This window comes from Myotis daubentonii, chromosome 21 (genome assembly GCF_963259705.1).
Source record: "Myotis daubentonii chromosome 21, mMyoDau2.1, whole genome shotgun sequence".
Taxonomy (NCBI): domain Eukaryota; kingdom Metazoa; phylum Chordata; class Mammalia; order Chiroptera; family Vespertilionidae; genus Myotis; species Myotis daubentonii.
The window spans coordinates 1192652-1213113 of NC_081860.1; the positions used below are offsets into that span (position 1 = coordinate 1192652).

General features: G+C 62.4%; 1 protein-coding gene across 3 annotated transcripts in view; it reads left to right on the forward strand.

Moving 5' to 3' along the window:
• Window positions 1–20462, forward strand: part of ARNT2 (aryl hydrocarbon receptor nuclear translocator 2) — a 173021-nt gene that overhangs the window by 20731 nt on the left and 131828 nt on the right. For 2 of the 3 annotated variants that reach the window (XR_009450297.1, XM_059677968.1), the window contains exons 2-5: window positions 1875–1989; window positions 5095–5142; window positions 7346–7559; window positions 8841–9054. Coding sequence is in view for 2 of the 3 variants with exons in the window: in XM_059677968.1 (XP_059533951.1) it covers window positions 1875–1989; window positions 5095–5142; window positions 7346–7559; window positions 8841–9054 (591 nt within the window). In the remaining variant the exon portion in view is untranslated. The remainder of the gene's footprint in view (window positions 1–1874; window positions 1990–5094; window positions 5143–7345; window positions 7560–8840; window positions 9055–20462) is intronic. The other variant, XM_059677969.1, reaches the window with a different exon arrangement.

A 20462-nucleotide genomic window follows, 5' to 3' on the forward strand; every position in this document is an offset into this window, starting at 1 on the left:
GGGGAGGGAGCTTTGTTGCCCCAGGACATAGCACGTGCAAAGGCCCTGGGGCGCGAGGGGCTGTGGTGTGTCCCAGGCGGTGTAGCCTGACCACACGAGAGCTGGGGGATCACGGCGGGACCCCCCGCCCCCGTTGGTGCGGAGAGAGAAGAGTAGCCGCAGAGGAGACCGGCAAGGGCCGGAGGGTCAGGTCTGGCTTCCCGGGGAGAGTGCGTGGGAGGGAAAGAGTGGACGGGAGACCACGGAGGCCCTGAGCGCAGCGGGCAGCAGAAGCCGGAGGGAGGGGACCTTTCGGAGGCGACAGCAGGCCTGAGGGGGGGAGGGCGGGCGTGGGAATCGGCGAGGAAACGGGGCTGGTGCCCGGGGCCTGAGGGAGGGCAGCGGCACTGAGAAAGGATGGAGCCGAGGAGGCCGGGCGGGGCCTGGGGTCCGGTGCGGAGGGAGCTGGCCCGGGGCCTGTGAGGCGGGCGGGGGCGGGGGCGGGGGGGGCGGGGAGAAGCCAGGAGAGCACGCTGGAGATGGGGCTGGGGTGCTGGGGGCGGGGGAGCCACACCCGTACGGGGGGCAGGGAAGGGAGTGTCTGCCTTCACAGGAAATGACCCCTGTGACAGTGTCAGCTCCCTGCTGGGGGGACCGGACAGAGGCCTGAGGGCAGAGGGCTGCAGGGAGAACGGGCCCTGGGGAGACCTCCCCGTGAGACCGAGGGGGCCCTGGGACCTTGCCCCTTCCCCATGACCATCCCCCCATGACCTTGCCCCTCCCCTGTGACCTTATCTCCCTGTGACCTCGCCCCTCCTCTGTGACCTTGCTCCCTGTGACCTTGCCCCTCCCCGTGACCTTGCCCCTGTGACCTTGCCCCTCCTCCGTGACCTTGCTCTCCTGTGACCTTGCCCCTCCTCCGTGACCTTGCTCCCTGTGACCTTGCCCCGCCCGGCAGGTGCTCTCTGGTTCCCCTGGGAATTCCGTTCCTGTCTGGGGTGGGTAGGGTGTTGACATGTGGCCATCTGGTCAGCAGAATGCGTTCATGTCCGTCTCCACGGGACCCGTCTCCTTTCACGTGTGGTCAGCCCTCAGCTGCTGGGGGCAGGGGGAGGGTCATGGGCTTCCCTCGCTGGGAGAACAGGCTACGGCCAGTTCTGATCTCCAGGCACGGCCTGGGAGGGGGTCTCTTCCCGCCTGAGATCTTCTGAACGCAGAGGCAGGCGTGAGGTAGTGGCTTTAATATACGTCCATGAGCCCGGCCGGCGTGGCTCAGTGGCGGAGCGTCAACCTAGGAACCAGGAGGTCACGGTTCGATTCCCGCTCAGGGCACAGGCCCGGGTAGTGGGCTCCACCCCCCAGTGTGGGGCGTGCAGGAGGCGGCCGGTCCGTGCTTCTCTCTCATCATGGATGTTTCTCTCTCTCTCCCCTTGTCCCCTCCCTTCCGTTCTCTCCAGAAATCAACCAAAAAAATATCCTTGGGTGAGGACTAAAAAAAGTGTCTTATAAGAAATCCTATATAATAAAAGCCTAATATGCTAAGTGTCTGGTCGGCCATTCAACCAATCAAAGTGTAATATGCTAATGATATGCTAAGGCCGCTCAACCGCTCGCTATGACGTGCACTGACCACCAGGGGGCAGACACTCTGACCACTAGGTTAGCTTGCTGCTGGGGTCCGGCCGATCGGGACTGAGATGGGCCAGACACGCCCTGGAGCCCGCCTGCAGCTCCTCCCCGGCCCCCCAACCTCCCACATCCCTCCCCGGCCCCCAATTGTGCACCGACCCGGGTCCTAGGGCTCTCGTCCCCGAGGGGTGCTCCCGGGGCCCTCGGGCCACCCCCTTGCTTTCCCGGTACTGACAGAACCTTCTCTCCTCTTTGCTGATTTCCAGAAATGGCCTCAGACCTGCCGGGATCGGTGCCGCTGCCCGTGGCGCCCATGGCGGCCGCCGGACAGGTGCGGATGGCCGGGGCCGTGCCCGCCCGCGGAGGGAAGCGGCGTTCCGGGTAAGCAGCCTCGCCGGGCGGGTTGGGCACCGGGCTCCCTGCGTGTCGCGCCGCTCGCTGGACCCGTGAGGGACACTCTGCGTCCGGGGCCCCGGAGACGGAACCCTCGGCGGTTGGCCTCCTGTGTCGCTGTTGCAAGATCCTGATGGGCCTCCCCGTGGTTGGGGCTGCAGCTCGCAGCCGCGAACAGCTGTTGGCTGGTCTGCGTGGGGAGAGTGAGCTCTGTGATCTCCCCCGGGGGGGGGGGGCTCCCCCATCCAGCTCCCCGCCCCCCCAGCTCCAGCTGCTTGGGCGTGGCTCAGTGATTGAGCATCATCCTAGGAACCAGGAGGTCAGGGTTCGATTCCCGGTCAGGGCACAGGCCCGGGTGGCGGGCTCCATCCCCAGGGTGGGGCGTGCAGGAGGCGGCCGGTCCGTGATTCTCTCTCATCATGGATGTTTCTCTCTCTCCACCCCCCTCCCTTCCTCTGTGAGATCAAAATATATATATATGTCTTTTAAAAAGTGGAAGGTACTGTGTCCTCAGGACTTGAGATTTTTTCCGTGCTGCCGGTGAGCAGTGAGATGTGTGGGGTCCCGGCGGGGAGGGGGTGGTCAGCCTGTGGACGTGAACAGCCTGTGTCCTGCTGTCTGTCCTGGGCTCGTCCCATGTCATGCTGTTCCGGTGACCAAATCTGATGGCTGCCCACATGTGTGATCATACGTGCAGGTGGGAGGCACAGTCTTGTGGTCCCTGATTTACTTATTTATTTACTAGAGGCCCAGTGCACAAAATTCATGCACAGGGCGGGGCGGGGGGGTCCCTCAGCCCGGCCTGCGCCCTGTCAAATCCAGGAGCTGGACATCCTGCGGGATCGGGCTCAAACTGGCAGTCAGACATCCCTCTCGAAATCTGGGACCGCTGGCTCCTAACCGTTCACCTGATTGCTCCTAACCGCCCTCCCCTGCCAGCCTGATCACCCTTAAATGCTCTCACCTGCCGGCCTGATCGCCCCTAACCGCCCTCCCTTGCCAGCCTGATCACCCCTAACCGCCCTCCCCTGCCGGCCTGATCACCCCTAACCGCCCTCCCCTGCCGGCCTGATCACCCCTAACCGCTCTCCCCTGCCGGCCTGATCACCCCTAACCGCTCTCCCCTGCCAGCCTGATCACCCCTAACCGCCCTCCCCTGCCAGCCTGATCACCCCTAACCGCTCTCCCCTGCCGGCCTGATCACCCCTAACCGCTCTCCCCTGCCGGCCTGATCGCCCCTAACCGCTCTCCCCTGCCGGCCTGATCGCCCCCTAACTGCCCTCCCCTGCTGGCCTGATCGCCCCTAACCACCTCTGCCTCGGCTTCTGTTACAGCGGCTTTGTCTGGAAGGACATCTGGAAGACGTTTGGTCTAATTAGCATATTACCCTTTTATTGGTATTGATGTTCACCCCTCCCCTGATGATATTTTTTCATTGATTCTTAGGGAGAGGGAGAGACAGAAACATCGATGTGAGAGAGACACACCGATGGGTTGCCTCCTGCTCGCACCCCAACCAGGGCCCGGGCCGGGGAGGAGCCTGCAGCCGAGGTCCATGCCCTTGACCGGAATCGAACCCGGGACCCTTAGGTCCACAGGCCGACGCTCTATCCACTGAGCCACACCAGCTGGGGCGAGCTCAAAGGCATTTTAAAGATAACTGTGCCTCCCACACCCGCTTGAGGTTTGGCCTCAGTGCCCCCCCATCCTTTTAAAGGAGTTTTGAGAATTCAATCTTTTTTTCCCTGGGCCCTGAAATGTTTTGACAGTTCCCGGCATGGACGCCAGGTGGCGGTGTGGCTCCGCGGCTGGCTGTGAGGGCAGCGTTACCCGCAGAACCCTGCTGGCCCTGCCTCCCTTGGGAATTCCTGCGTCCCTGCCCGTTCTCCCATCGCCAGGCTCTCGGCTGCTCCCCGCTGGTGCCCGGTGCCCAGCTGCGTGGTCGGGGGCACGTCTGTCCCTCCCGTGGCAGCTCTGCCGTGTCTGTGGTTTTCTTTCGTTTTAAAAAAAATACGTTTATTGATGTCAGAGAGGAAGGGAGAGGGAGAGAGAGAGAAACATCCACGATGAGAGAGAGTCACGGATCGGCTGCCTCCTGCACGCCCCACCCTGGGGATCGAGCCCAGCACCCGGGCCTGTGCCCCGACCGGGAACCAAACCCGGGACCTCCTGGTTCATGGATCGACGCTCAGCCGCGGAGCCACGCCGGCCGGCCCCTTGGGTGTGTGTACTCTGTGAGTGCGGCACAAAGTTCAGTAAAAAGGGAAATCTCGCTGCAGAATTAGTGATGCGGGGAGCCGCGCCCCCTCGATGGGGGGAGACGGGAGCGTGGACCCTCTGGCACCGCCCGAAGCGTCCGCGTAGCCCGCGTGGGATTCTGGTAGGGACTCCTTCACGTTTGCACACGTCCCCAACCCTGTAATGAACGCTGCTCACCGGGTGACCTTGAATTTGACCTTTTCTTGTCCGGAACCCGTGTGATGGTGGGGAGAGACCGTGTCCTGCTCTGGGGCGGGTGGGGACGGTTGGACAGCCGTGTGTCTGAGGGCACGTAGCCCCCTCTGTGCCAGCTGCTCCTGTCGCCATTAAAAGTGCCACCTGTTAGGGGGCTCACCTGTGACCTTGCTCACCTGATACCTTGCTCACCTGTGACCTTGTGCACCCGTGACATTTCTCACCCGTGACCTTGTGCACCGGTCACCTTGCTTACCCGTGACCTTGCTCACCTGTGACCCTTCTCACCTGTGACCTTGCTCACCCGTGACCTTGTGCGCCTGTGACCTTGCTCACTTGTCACCTTGCACACCTGTGACCTCTAATCTGTGACCTTGCACACCCGTGACCCTTCTCACCTGTGACCTTGCTCACTTGTCACCTTGCACACCTGTGACCTTGCTCACTTGTCACCTTGCACACCTGTGACCTCTAATCTGTGACCTTGCACACCCGTGACCCTTCTCACCTGTGACCTTGCTCACTTGTCACCTTGCACACCTGTGACCTTGCTCACTTGTCACCTTGCGCACCTGTGACCTCTAATCTGTGACCTTGCACACCGGTGACCTGGCTCACCTGTGACCTTTGTCTTTTCAGGATGGACTTTGACGATGAAGACGGCGAAGGCCCCAGCAAATTCTCCAGGTGAGTTCACGGAACTTGGAGAAGCCGGTGACCGGCCAGCCCCTCCTGGGGACGCACACGGATTGAAGCGTCCTTTTAAAACATATTTATTTTTGTTGCTGTCAGAGGGGAAGGGAGCGAGAGGCGGAGAGAAACATCACGATGAGCGAGGATGGTGGCCCGCTGCCCCCCGCACGCCCCCCCGCGATTTAAATGTCCTTCGGCCCCGACGAGGCCACTGCCCGCGGTGGGACCCCACGCCCGCCCCTCGTTCCGGGCCGGTGACAGGAAACGGGCAGCGGCCGCACCACGCCCCCCTCCCCCCCGCCCCGGACACTCCACGGCTCAGTGACACGCGACTCGCTCTGGTGGCTTTTTCCAAACGGTGACTGTCCACGTTAAGTGGGTTTCTCTTCTTTTTGTTAATCCTCATTATTAGATAATAATAATAATCCTGATTACTAGAGAGAGTGGAAGGGAGCGAGAGAGAGAGAGAGAGAGAGAGAGAGAGAGAGAGAGAGAGAGAGAGGAGAGAGACGCTGTTCGTTTGCCTCCTGCATTTGCCCCGGTTGGCGGGGGGACCACACCCCAAACCCAGGCGTGGGCCCTGGCCGGGAATTGAACCCACGACCCCCGGGGGCCCGGGATGACGGACGCTCCAACCCACGGAGCCCCCCGGCCGGGCCTGACCGCGCCTTCTGGGTGACGCCTCCCCCGGCCCCCGTGATGACCAGACAGTGGCTCTCAGCGTCCCTGGGTCCAGCGCCCCCACGGAGAGAACGTTCTGGAGCGAGCGTGTTCCCTCATCGCAGGACGGGCCGGCTGCGGGGGTCCAGGGGCAGGAGGAGGAGGGGACGCGGGGGGCGATGTTCGTTTGGCCCGCGGGGTCGGTGTCGAGACGAGGTAGCCGCGTGGGGTGACCCGGAGCTGCTGTGTGAGGTCCGCATGGGGCGGGCGGGGATGCCCGGACTCCCAGCCCCTCTCCCCCAAGCCCGTCAGAGTCTGTGCCACAGCGTGGCTTCTGCTCACCCCCCACAGGTTAAGAGAGGGAGAGATAGAGAGAGAGAGAGGGGGAGAGAGAGAGAGAGAGAGAGAGAGAGAGAGAGAGCCGGTGTGGCTCAGTGGATAGAGCACCGGCCTGCGGACTGAAAGGTCCCGGGTTCGATTCCGGGTCAGGGCACATGCCCGGGTGGTGGGCTCGATCCCCAGTGTGGGGCGTGCAGGAGGCGGCCGATCCGTGATTCTCTCATCATGGATGTTTCTCTCTCTCTTTCTCTCCCTTCCTCTCTGACATCAGTAAAAATATATTTTAAAAAAACGAGAGAGAGAAAGACGGACGGGCTTCCCATAGGTTGAGTTTGTAGGAGCCGGGGCCACCTCGCTCTGGCCTGCGGGGTAATTGATGGAGCTGCTCAGAGTTGGGGACATGCCTGAGGCCGCCCCACATCTGGTGGCTTTGCCGTGGCCGTGGCTGCTGCCCGGGCAAGGGGCGTGGAGTCAGCTTCCGGCTGTCTCCTGCCAGGAGAAGGGAATTCTTTTTTAAAAAATTGATCTCAGAGAGGAAGGGAGAGGGAGAGAGAGAGAAACATCCATGAAGAGAGAGAGTCACGGATCGGCTGCCTCCTGCACGCCCCCCTCTGGGGATCGAGCCCGCAACCCGGGCACGTGCCCTGACCGGGAATCGAACCCGGGACCTCCTGGTTCCTAGGTCAACGCTCAACCCCTGAGCCACGCCAGCCGCAGGGACAGTGTCTGAATTCTTGATGCTACTGCAAAGTCGCTAGGTTCATGGGAACGTGAAAGGATTTCAGGGTATTTAGATGAACCTGTGTCCCCCAACGCCCTCACAAAGAGCCCCACAAAGCTCTCTCGGGTGTGGGGGAGCCTGTGCCCCCCAGAGACCCCACAAAGCTCACTGGGATGTCGGGGAGCCTGTGTCCCCCACAGACCCCCACAGAGCTCGCTCAGGTGTTGGGGAGCCTGTGTCTCCCCCAGAGACCCCCACAAAGCTCTCTCGGGTGTCAGGGAGGCTGTGACCCCCACACAGACCCCCACAAAGCTCTCTCGGGTGTCGGGGGCCGCTCGCCCAGTGTGTTCAGGGACCACCTCCGCTGCCCGGCCCCTTGGTGGCACCCACGGCCCCCGTGCCCCCCTGCGGCCCGGCCCCCCGCCCGGTCTGACGCTCCTCTCTCCCCCCGCCCCCCGCCCGCCTCCTGCTGGGAAGAGAGAACCACAGTGAGATCGAGCGGCGGCGGCGGAACAAGATGACGCAGTACATCACGGAGCTGTCGGACATGGTGCCCACCTGCAGCGCGCTGGCCCGCAAGCCCGACAAGCTGACCATCCTGCGCATGGCCGTCTCGCACATGAAGTCCATGCGGGGCACCGGCAACAAGTCCACCGACGGCGCCTACAAGCCGTCCTTCCTCACCGAGCAGGTGCCGTGCGTGCGGCCGGGGGACCCCGGCAGAGGAGTGCGTGGGGGGCCTGGGGCGCAGGGCGGAGGAGCCGCGGGGGCCTGGGGCGCAGGGCGGAGGGAGGGACGGACCCAGTGGACACATCCTGTCCTCGCTCTTCACCAGAACGTCCGTCAGGGGCTGTGGGTCCGGCCTGGCTCCTCTGTTTGCGTGGCTCCTGTGGGCCTTTTCTGTAAGAGGATGTTTTTATTGATGTCAGAGAGGAAGGGAGAGGGAGAGAAACATCCATGATGAGAGAATCACTGATCGGCTGCCTCCTGCACGCCCCACACGGGAGGTCGAGCCCACAACCCTGGCCTGTGCCCCGACCGGAATGGAACTCCGGACCCTTCAGTCCGCTGGCCAACGCTCTAGCCGCTGAGCCACACCGGCCGGGGTCCAAGGCAGTTCTGAATTCCGGGCGCGGGACCTCGGTCGTGGGCGCCCTGTTCCCGGGAGACAGGAATGGGGAGGAGGTGGGGAGTGGGGGCGTCTGAGCGTGGGGCGCTGTCCCCGGAGACCTTCCCACGGGCGGAGGCTGGGAGACCTCAATGGCGGCGTGCGCCCCGCCTCCTCCCCCGGACGGCGGGATGGTCTCCTTTCCCAGGCACCCTGTGCCGACGCCCGCCCCCCTTCCTGCCGGGAGGATGCGCCCGAAGCTGGAAATAAAGATGCTGACCCCGGGCTGTGGGTTATGTCGGCGTCCGGGACACCCAGGAGGCGGACGCGGAGCCGGGAAACGGGCCCAGTAACCCTGTCCTTCCAGGCCACTTCCGCCCCCGTTCCCAGGCGGGGGTGTTGGAGTCCGACCCCGTCACGGGCGCAGGGACCCCTAGGGAGCCCCCAGGCGCCCTCTCCAGCAGGGCCACGGGTTCCAGTCCTTGGGGACGGACGCCGGGCAGGGCCCCAGGCTGCGGGCCCTTCGTCTGTGTTACAGAGGCTCCCAGGCAAGATGACCTTGGCCCGGCGGCCAGTGTGGCTCAGTGGTTGAGGGTCGACCTAGGACCCAGGAGGTCAGGGTTCGATTCCCGATCACGGCACCTGCCCGGGTTGCCGGCTCGATCCCCAGTGTGGGGCGTGCAGGAGGCAGCCGGTCATGATTCTCATCATTGATGTTTCTCTCTCTCCCTCTCCCTTCCTCCCTGAGATCCATACGCATCCGTGAAAGAGAAAGAAAAGAGGAAAATCAAATTGGCTGCGGGCGGGGCCGGGGTGGGGGTGGGGGGATCCTGCTTTCCCCTGACGCCGGCCTTCCCTTCCCAGGAGCTGAAACACCTCATCCTGGAGGCGGCCGACGGGTTCCTGTTCGTGGTGGCGGCCGAGACGGGGCGGGTGATCTACGTGTCGGACTCGGTCACGCCCGTGCTGAACCAGCCGCAGTCCGAGTGGTTCGGCAGCACCCTGTACGAGCAGGTGCACCCCGACGACGTGGAGAAGCTGCGGGAGCAGCTGTGCACCTCGGAGAACTCCATGACAGGTCAGTGGGGCTCCCCGGCTCCCCCCTGGGCTCCCCGCCTGGGTCCCGGCTCCCCGCCTGCCCATCTGGGCCTCCCGCCTGGGTCCCCGGCTTCCCACCTGAGCTCCCCGGCTTCCCGCCTGGGCTCCCCGGCTCCCCGCGGGACTGTGGGACCCTCGCCACAGCTTTCTTTCAGGAAACAGCTCAGGGAGCTGCAGGGGAGAGGCAGCTGCCGGGAGGTGGGGGCGTGTATCTGACTTGGCTTGTGCAACGGGCTCACGGACCCTGTCGTGTTGCAGACGTTCATTTTCATTCATTTTTAATGAGAGGCCCGGTGCACGAATTCGTGCACCGGTGGGGTCCCTCGGCCTGGCCTGCGGGATCGGGCTGAAAGCGGCTCTCCGACATCCCCCGAGGGGTCCCGGATTGCGAGAGGGTGCAGGCCAGGCTGAGGGACCCCACCGGTGCACCATCGGGGCTGGGGAGGGACCGCGGGAGGGCTCCAGGGTGTGTCTGGCCCCACTCGCTCAGTCCGGATCGGCTGGACCCCAGCAGCAAGCTAACCTACTGGTCGGAGTGTCCGCCCCCTAGTGGTCAGTGCACGTCATAGCGACTGGTCGACTGGTCGACTATATGCCCCCTGGTGGTCAGTGCACATCATAGTGAGGGGTTGAGTGGCCTTAGCATATCATTAGCATACTAGAGGCCCGGTGCACGAATTCATGCACCGGTGGGGTCCCTCGGCCTGGCCTGCGGGATGGGACTGAAACCGGCTCTCCGACATCCCCCGAGGGGTTCTGGATTGCGAGAGGGCACAGGCCACGCTGAGGTGCGCCACTGGTGCACGATTGGGGCAGGGAGGGTGGGGAGAGGATGTGGGAGGTTGGCCAGCCGGGGAGGGACCGCGGGAGGGCTCCAGGGCATGTCCGGCCCAACTCGCTCAGTCCCGATCGGCTGGACCCCGGCAGTAAGCTAACCTACTGTTTGGAGTGTCTGCCCCCTGGTGGTCAGAGCACGTCATAGCGACTGGTCATCCGGTTGACTGTCTGCCCCCTGGTGGTCAGTGCACGTCATAGCGACTGGTCATCCGGTCGACTGTCTGCCCCTGGTGGTCAGTGCACGTCATAGCGACTGGTCATCCGGTCGACTGTCTGCCCCCTGGTGGTCAGTGCACATCAGCTACTGGTCGACTGGTTGACTGTCTGCCCCCTGGTGGTCAGTGCACGTCATAGCGAGCGGTTGAGCGGCCTTAGCGTACCGTTAGCATATTACGCTTTGGTTGGTTGACCGGACGACCGGACACTTGGCATATCAGGCTTTTATTATATGGGATAGGATAGATCACTCCCCCCTCCCTCGCTTTACCTGCAGTTAGAGGCGGGCGCCACAAGGAGGCGCTGTAGCTGTAGGTCAGTGGGAACTGCACGCTCTGTAATGAGGTCTGTGCCCCTGTAGGTGACTGTGATCTTGGTGCCAGGCATTGTAATACCCCGGCCTCAGGGGCCCAAGATGAAGTTCCCCGTCGAAGCATTTAAACAGATGTTTTTATTGGTGTCAGAGAGGAAGGGAGAGGGAGGGAGAGAGACATCCATGATGAGAGAGAATCGTGGATCGGCTGCCTCCTGCACGCCCCTCACTGGGGGGTCGAGCCTGCAACCCGGGCCTGTGCCCTTGACAGGGAATCGAACCGTGCCCTCCTGGTTCCTGGGTCAATGCTCAACCACGGAGCCACGCCAGTCAAGCCCTACGGAAGCATTTAAATGGAGTCAGTTCTGCTGGAGTAACATACGTGTTATTTAAACCCACACACACACACGCACACAGACACACCTACAGTGTACAGAACTGAGAAGTGAGAGCCACAGAGCTGGTGAGGAAAAGTGGGCTGGTAGCCCCGGCCGGTGTGGCTCAGCGGATAGAGCGTCGGCCTGTGGACTGAAGGGTCCTGGGTTCGATTCCCGGTCAGGGCACATGCCCGGGTTGTGGGCTCCATCCCCAGTGTGGGGCGTGCAGGAGGCAGCCGATCAGTGGTTCTCTCTCATCATGGATGTTTCTCTCCCTCTCTCTTCCTCTCTCTTCCTCTCTGAAATCAATAAATATATATATTTCAAAAAATAAAAAAACGACGCTTATAAGTATACTTTTTTTCCTTTTTTAATCCTCCCCCGAGGATATTTTTCCACTGATTTTTAGAGAGAGCGGAAGGGAGAGGGGGAGACAGAGAGGAACATGGATGCGAGAGAGATACATGGATGGGTTGCCTCCTGCACGCCCCACACTGGGCGTGGAGGAGCCTGCAACTGAGGTCCGTGCCCTTGACCGGACTCGAACCTGGCACCCTTCCGTCCACAGGCTGACACTCTACCCACTGGGCCACACCAGCCAGGGCTATAAATAAATACACTTGATTTAAAAATAAATAAGTAAATAAATCAATAAATCAGAGGAGAGCGGTGCCCTGGGCTGCCCTGGATAAGCCCAGGTGGACATCCCGGGGGCCACGCCTTACGGAGTTAGACACGGGGCGGGGGCGGGGGTGAGGGCGGGGGTGGGGGAGGCGGGAGGGGAAGTGAGCTCACCCCGGAACTGCTGGCTTGTGCCCCGCGGTCTGCATCGCCCACAGGATGTGGTTCCGGAGACCCGGTCGGGAGGCCAGCTGGGCGGGTGGCCGGGGAAGGGATGGTCGGGGGCCGGGCAGGCTCCGGCCAAGGGCTTAGCTCAGCGGCTCCCAGGGTCGGCGGGCACTGCTGTCCGTGGGAACTCGCCGTGTGTCTGGCAGAGGGGAGGGGCAGGCAGCGTGGCCCACACTCGGACAGCGGTGTCCGGGGAGTGGACGCTGGACGGGGAGCAGCGAGGCCGGCTCCTCTTGGGAGGACAAGGGGGACGGGGGACGGGGGACGTGTCCTCGGGGCGGAGGGAGGACCGGCCTGTCTCAGAGCCGCAGGGACGCGATGTGCCCCCCCCCCCCAGCAGCGAGGCCTCGGGGTTTCGCTGGGGTTCAGAACAGGGCTCCGTAACCAGCCGCCATGTCCTAAAAACATGAACTAAAAAACCCTCAGAGACGACTTGACGCCTTCGATGGGGGCACGAGGGTCCCTCACACCCTCCTGTCCCGGGCGTGTTTCCTTCCAGGCCCCACAAGGGGGCGCGACCCACCACAATCGAGGGACAAACAGATCCAGCACCTCCAGAAATTTCCTTGTGTTCCTGTGGGCCTCTTTTATTGTTATTGTAACACTAGAGGCCCGGGGCACGAAATCTGTGCGGTGCGGGGGGGCGGGGGGGTGGCCCTCAGCCCGACCTGCACCCTCTCGCAATCCGGGACCGCTGGCTCCTAACCCTCACCTGCCTGCCGGCCTGATCGCCCCTAACTGCCCTCCCCTGCCGGCCCGATCGCCCCTAACTGCCCTCCCCTGCCGGCCCGATCGCCCCTAACTGCCCTCCCCTGCCGGCCCGATCGCCCCTAACTGCCCTCCCCTGCCGGCCCGATCGCCCCTAACTGCCCTCCCCTGCTGGCCCGATCGCCCCTAACTGCCCTCCCCTGCCGGCCCGATCGCCCCTAACTGCTCTCCCCTGCCGGCCCGATCGCCCCTAACTGCCCTCCCCTGCCGGCCTGATCGCCCCTAACTGCTCTCCCCTGCCGGCCCGATCGCCCCTAACTGCCCTCCCTTGCCGGCCTGATTGCCCCTAACTGCCCTCCCCTGCCGGCCCGATCGCCCCTAACTGCTCTCCCCTGCCGGCCCGATCGCCCCTAACTGCCCTCCCCTGCCGGCCTGATCGCCCCTAACTGCTCTCCCCTGCCGGCCCGATCGCCCCTAACTGCCCTCCCTTGCCGGCCTGATTGCCCCTAACTGCCCTCCCCTGCCGGCCTGATTGCCCCTAACTGCCCTCCCCTGCCAGCCTGATCGCCCCTAACTGCCCTCCCCTGCCGGCCTGATTGCCCCTAACTGCTCTCCCCTGCCGGCCCGATCGCCCCTAACTGCCCTCCCCTGCCGGCCTGATCGCCCCTAACTGCTCTCCCCTGCCGGCCTGATTGCCCCTAACTGCTCTCCCCTGCCAGCCCCTAACTGCCTCAGCCTCTGCCACTGTGGCTTTGTCTGGAAGGACGTCCAGAAGATATCTGGTCTAATTAGCATATTACCCTTTCATTATAGATTTTTATTGATTTCAGAGAGGAAGGGAGAGGGGGAGAGAGAGAGAGATAAACATCAGTGATGAGAGAGAATCATGGATCGGCTGCCTCCTGCACGCTCCCTACTGGGGATGGAGCCCGCAACCCGGGCCTGTGCCCTCGACCGGAATCGAACCCGGGACCCATCAGTCCACAGGCCGACGCTATATCCACTGAGCCACACCAGCCAGGGCTTTTCTTTCTCTTTTTTCCCCCTTTCCCTCCCTTTTTCTTCCTCCCTCCCTCCCTCCCTTCCTTCCTTCCTTCCTTCTTTCGAGGTCTTTGTCCTCTTAACACGTTGTAAGTGAGCGTTACTGACTCGTTAGCTGTAGGCACAGGGCTGTCGCTCAGTCTCTAGTCTGTTCATTCTGAAAACACACCGACCCCTGTCTCCCTGGCCCCACCCCTCTGTCCTCCGCACCCTGGAGTCCGGCTGCTTTCCCTCTCCCGTGTCACTGGAATCTCACGGGACCTGTCTTTCTGTGACGGCTCACGTCCCTGAGCGGAAGGGCAGGGAAGCTCATCGGTGTCCTAGCAAAGGCGAGCGGCTCCTCCTTTTTCAGGGCCGTGTAATATTCCACCGCGGCCCCGGCCGCCTTTCCTTCAGCCGTTCCCCTCTCCGTGGGCACCGGGGTGGCCTCCGTGCCTTGGCCGGCCGCTGTGAGTCATGCCGCTGGGAACGGGATCGCAGATACCTCTTTGGGGACCCCGCTTTCAGTTCTTGGGGTGCAGGCTCCCCCCTCCCGGGCGGGGCTCCTTCTCTGGCAGACTCTCCCGGTGACGACAAGGGTGAATGGGCGCCTCTGGGCTTGAATGACAGCGGGAGCACAGTGCCCTCCTCTGTGCGTCCCTGGCCCCTCAGCCGCCGGCCCGGCCCCCACCCAGCGGCCGGGGCGCCCCGGAAGGTGTGCGGGCAGCCTCTCCACTCGGGGCCTGGGGCCCCCGGGCAGGGGGGAGAGGCTGCCCTGCTGGCCATCGGGGGGCTGTCGCTAAAAGGAGGGAGGTGCCGGCCCTGGCCGCTGTGGCTCGGTTGGTTGGAGCCTGTCGGCCGAAAGGTCACGGTTCAGTTCTGGTCGGGGGGTGTACGGGAGGCAGCCGGTCGCTGTTTCTCTCTCTCTCTGTCTCTCAGCACGGCCTCCCTGCGGAGAATTGGGGTGGCATCCGGCTCAGCGCAGGGGTGACGTGGGCAGGGGACTGGAAGGCGTGCGAGCTGATTCCTCCCCTTCCCGCACCCCCCACCCCCACCCCCTGTCTCCTTTATCTGCTCGGTGCTGGGTTCACCGCGCCCATCATTCCTCATGTGCCAGGACGCAGGACGCGCATTCCCGCCCCGTCGCCGGCGGGCGTCCCAGCTGCACCAGAGGCTCGGACCTCATTCCCCGAGGTCCCAGCCCGGACGCTGGGTGATAACTCGGGGAGAGGCCGGCCAGGCTGGTCCCGAGGGCTCTGGCCAGTGGCCCCATGCATGACTCACAGGCCCTGTCCCCCCACTCCGCGGTGGGGTGGCTCCCCCGGCCCCCGAGTGGGCGCTGCGCCCCAGCCCAGGGGTGCCCAGGCCTGGGGTCATGACCTTCGGCCGGGTCATGGTCCGGGGTCGTGGTCTGGGGTCATGGTGTGGGGTCATGGTCCAGGATCAGGGGTCCTGGTCTGGGGTCGTGGTCTGGGGTCATGGTCTGGGGTCAGGATCAGGGGTCGTGGTCTGGGGTCAGGATCAGGGGTCGTGGTCTGGGTCAGGATCAGGGGTCGTGGTCTGGGTCAGGATCAGGGGTCGTGGTCTGGGTCAGGATCAGGGGTCGTGGTCTGGGGTCAGGATCAGGGGTCGTGGTCTGGGGTCAGGATCAGGGGTCGTGGTCTGGGTCATGGCCTGGGGTCATGGTCTGGGGTCAGGATCAGGGGTCGTGGTCTGGGTCATGGCCTGGGGTCATGGTCTGGGGTCAGGATCAGGAGTCGTGGTCTGGGGTCAGGATCAGGGGTCGTGGTCTGGGGTCAGGATCAGGGGTCGTGGTCTGGGGTCAGGATCAGGGGTCGTGGTCTGGGGTCAGGATCAGGGGTCATGGTCCGGGGTCAGGATCAGGGGTCGTGGTCTGGGGTCAGGATCAGGGGTCGTGGTCTGGGGTCAGGATCAGGGGTCATGGTCCGGGGTCAGGATCAGGGGTCGTGGTCCGGTGTCCTGGTCCGGGGTCATGGTCCGGGGTCAGGATCAGGGGTCGTGGTCCAGGGTCAGGATCAGGGGTCATGGTCCAGGCACAGGCGCTGCACTTCCTCGGAGAGGCCAGCAGATGGCCTCTTTCCACGTGCTCGCTCGAAGGTGACTTCATGAAAACCGGACTTGCTCATCCATCACTTGTTTCCTTGGAGGGCCGAGTGCCGGCTCTGGGCTGCAGCCAGGGGCGGGGCACCTAACCCCCCCCCCCCCCCCCCGCAGTCCGCTTCCTGCCATATTAGGTAACAGATCTCCGTGGCCAAAAAATAAAAATAAAAATGCTGATTTCCATCTGAGTCAGCTTTATCACCTTCTGGCTGGGGTTCTGTTGTCTGAGGTACAAATGCAGTGCATCGCCCGGCTGCGTGGCTCCGTGGCTGAGCGTCGACCTCTGAACCAGGAGGTCAGGGTTCGATTCCCGGTCGGGGCACAGGCCCGGGTGGCGGGCCGATCCCCAGTAGGGGGGCGTGCAGGAGGCAGCCGGTCCATGACTCTCATCATGGATGTTTCTCTCTCTCTCTCTCCCTCCCTCTCTGAGATCAATAAAAACGTATTTAAAAAAGAATAAAAAAGGCAAGAAAAGCACGTGGAGGTGACGGGGCCCCTTGGAAATGGCGCGCGGTCGTGTAGTAAATACTTGGTCCCTGGGAGAAAAGGCAGCGATCCGTGTCCGGCCCCGTGAGCGCAGGCGCTCGGGAGCCCGGAGCGTGGCGGGCGGGTGACTTCCCGCCTCGTCCCTGGGCCCTCTCCGCTGGAGCCGCGGCCCACGCAGCCCACACGACCCCGTGGTTGCTCCAGACGTCCCCCGGGCGCCCGCCCCGTCCCCGGGAGACACGGGAGACGTGGGGCCGGCCGGCCTTGCTGTGCTCCGCGCCTGCCGCCGCCTGGTCTGCGTTCTCCTCTCGTGCTCTCTGTTGAAAGATATGTCGCGAATGTGGACAGCGCTGCCACCGGCTGCCGGGGTCGTTACCAATGCGGCGGGCTGGCCGACAGGCCTCGGAGCCCGTGTGTTCCAACGTTCGCCGGCTGCAGGGCCTGCCGTGTGTGTGTGTGTGTGTGTGTGTGTGTGTGTGTGTGTGTGTCCCTGCACGCCGGGTCAGAGGGGCCTGGTACAGTTACAGCTCATGACCCTCTCTACCTGGGGCACGGGACCTGCCCCCCCACCCCCCACCCTGGCCTCGGTTTCCCTTTAGGTCAGTGCAGACAGTCGTGGATCCCTACAGGACTGTATCAAAGCCCGGGTTGCGGGCTCGGTCCCCAGTGGGGGCGCGCAGGAGGCAGCCGATCCATGATTCTCTCTCATCATGGATGTTTCTCTCCCTCTCCCTTCCTCTCTGAAATCAATAAAAAAATATATATATCTTTTAAAAAATGTCCAGCTCTCTGGGTTTGGTGAAGCTGATGTACCTGGGAGTCCTGTTTTCCTTTTTTACCTAAGATTAGAGGCCCGGTGCACAAAATTCGTGCACTGGGGGGGGGGTGTCCATCAGCCTGGCCTGTGCCCTCTCGCAGCCCGGGGGCCCTCGGGCGATGTCCGACTGATGGTTTAGGCGACTGCACTCTCCAGCCATGAGCCTGGCTTCTGGCTGAGCGGCGCTTCCCCTGTGGGAGCGCACTGACCACCAGAGGGCAGCTCCTACATTGAGCGTCGGCCCCCTGGTGGTCAGTGTGCATCATAGCGACCAGTCGTTGAGCCGTTCGGTCGATTTGCATATTAGCCTTTTATTATATAGGACTAGGGGCCCGGTGCACAAAATTCATGCACTGGTGGGGGGGGTTGTCCCTCAGCCTGGCCTGCACCCTCTCCAATCTGGGACCCCTCGGGGGATGTCCGACTGCCGGACATCCTGTGGGATCGGGCCTAAACCGGCAGTCGGACATCCCTCACGCAATCCGGGACTGCTGCTTCCTAACCGCTCACCTGCCTGCCTGATTGCCCCTAACCACTCTGCCTGCTGACCTGACTGCCCCCAACTGCCCCCCCTTCCAGTCTGATCACCCCTAACTGCCCCCTCCGCTGACCTGATCACCCCCAACTGCCCCCCCGCCGGCCTGCTTGCCCCCAACTGCCTCCCCCCTTGCCGGCCTGCTGGCCCCTAACTGCCTCTGCCTCGGTTCCACCACCATGGCTTTGTCCGGAGGATGTCTGGTCTCCCGGAAGGTCTCCCGGTCTAATTAGCATGTTACCCTTTCGGTAGCATAGAAGATAGGCAGATAAAAGCTGAGTCCCTCACACAGTGCAGAATGTTCCTGCTTCTTTGAAGAACTCTGAAACGGGTCTCTGAACTCCACAGTCTAGTGGCGAATCCCAGGTCTGTCTGTTTCTTCTTCAGTTAATTTGAGAAAGAGCGAGAGAGGGAGGTTTATTGTTCAGCTCATTCATGCACCCCCTGGTGGCTTCCTGCATATTCCTGCATGACTGGGGATCGAACTCACAACCTGGGTGTATTGGGACGACACTCCAACCAACCGAGCTACCCGTCCAGGGCCAGGCATCCGTATTTCTTAAAAGCAACCCTGGCCTGGCCGGCGTGGCTCCGTGGTTGAGCATCGACCTGTGAACCAGGAGGTCAGGGTTCGATTCCCGGCCAGGGCACAGGCCCGGGTGGCGGGCTCGATCCCCAGTGGGGGGCGTGCAGGAGGCGGCCGGTCCATGATTCTCTCCCATCATCGATGCTTCTATCTCTCTCTCCCTCTCCCTTCCTCTCTGAGATCAATAATAAAAATATATATATAAAAAATAAAAAAATAAAAGCAACCCCAGTGAAGCGAGGTTGGGAATGACTGTCCGGTCAGGAGAGGAATTCCAGCAACAGCGCCACGAAAAGGGAACAAAATGTGAAAAATGTAAGCAGCCGGCGGCACCGTGAGCAGCGGCCCGATGTCTTCATCTTTCCTGCTCATTTTGATGCTGCGGAAATAAATACACGAAGACCCCCCTCCCCCCCCCCCCGCCGCCCGCCCCCGCATCTATAAAAAGCAAGTCGCAAAAAATAACTTAGTCACGCTGTGTTTAGGCAGATCTGCACGATTGGGAGTCGCTTCAGAACATTTCCAAACGCCCGCCCGCATCGTCACCGCTTTTCCTGCCGCCGCGATTTCGGTTTCAGGAATATTCTCACGTGACCGGGGGCCGGGTCTTCGGCGGCTTCGGTTAAAAATAACTGGATTGCAGAAGGCTCGGCGTGATCGGGGAGATGAAAATAGTTTCCTTTCGTTTCCCTGGAAAAAAAGAGAGAGAGAGAGACACACACACACACATGTTTCTTTCTGAAATGCGTGACTCACGCCCGACGGCTACATGGAAATGCACGCGAGGCCCGATCGCCCCGTTTCTTGCTTTCTGAGAAGCTGAGGGAACAGGACGTGTGTGTGCAGCTTGTCCGTTATTTCTCCGGGGGCTTTGATTGTACCCGGGCGCGCCCCTGGCGTCCAGCCCCGGGGTGAGGGCCGCGGTGTTCCCGTGTGTGGCGAGGACACGCGGGGCTCTCCGGGCGGCAATGTGCAATGCCATCCCGTGACCTTGAGCATCTGGAGTGACAAGAGCTCCCCACGCCGGGGCCCCCAGGGGTGACCCCGGCCGACCCCTCTCCCCATCACACAGCCGCCTCTGTCACAGGCCTAGGAAGTGGGCGCGGGGCACAGGGGCTGTGTCCCCTGTGAAGGTGGGGAGACCCCCTCCGCCCCCCCCCACTATTTATTTTTAATATATTTTATTGATTTCTTACAGAGAGGAAGGGAGAGGGATAGAGAGTCAGAAACATCGATGATGAGAGAGAAACATCGATCAGCTGCCTCCTGTACGACCCCTACTGGGGATGTGCCCGCAACCAAGGTACATGCCCTTGACCGGAATCGAACCCGGGACCATTCAGTCCGCAGGCTGGCGCTCTATCCACTGAGCCACACCGATTAGGGCCCCACCATTGTTTTTTTTTATTGTTGTTTTTAATCCTCACCAAAGGAAATTTTTCCCATTGATTTTTTAAAAATATAATTGTATTGATTTCAGAGAGAGGAAGGGAGAGGGAGAGAGAGAAACATCCATGATGAGAGAATCACGGATCGGCTGCCTCCTGCACGCCCCCCACTGGGGATGGAGCCCACAACCCGGGCCTGTGCCCTGACCGGGAATCAAACTGAGACCTCCTGGTTCCTAGGTCGACGCTCAACCACTGAGCCACGCTGGCCAGGCTCCATTGATTTCTAAAGAGAGTGGAAGGTGTGTATGTGTGGGGGGGAGAGAGAGAGAGAGAGAGAGGAGAGAGAAACATCGATGAGAGAGAAACATCCATCAGTCACCTCCCACATGTGCCCTAACCAGGGCCAGGGATCCAACCTACCACCGAGGTACATGCCCTTGACCGGGAATCGAACCTGGGACCCTCCGTTTGCAGGCCGTCGCTCTAACCACTGGGGCACCAGCCAGGGCCGTTTGGATTCTTTTGAAGGGAAGGGACGTCCGTCCCCCCGGTGACCCCGTCTCGGTCGGAAGCAGGCGCCCTTGTGCTATTTCTCTGCCCGCCCCTCCCGCGTCGCCTCCCCCGGCTCCGTTGACGGGTCTCCTGGCTCCGGTCCCCTGGCACGCGAGCTGAGTCCTCATCACGCTCACCTCCTCGCTCTTGTCCTGCGATCGATTCCGGGGCTCATTTCTCCTGACTCAGCTCTCCGCGGCCTCAGCGTTGACGGCCGCGGCCGTGTTTCTCATCCAAAAGCGTCTTTCCTGGTCTCGGGCGCGTCTCTCTTCCTTGATCGATGACCTTCGCTCGTGTCTCTGAGATTGGCTGTTCCGCGACGGTCGACTTTCTCAGAACGTGTTTCCCGGTGTGTGTGTGTGGGGGCGGGGGGGGGCGTGGCTCTGAGCCCCAGGTCTCTTCCTCCTTTTTACGTAAACTGGGGCTCTGCCCGCGCTCACCTTCCCTTCCCTCACCTTTCCACCTGTTGTATGTATTCCTAGAGGCCCGGTGCACGAAACTCACGCAAGCCTAGGCCGCCCTTTCCCCGGCTGCCAGCGCCTGGGACCTGGGCTCCCCTCACCGCCCCGGCTTCGTCTGG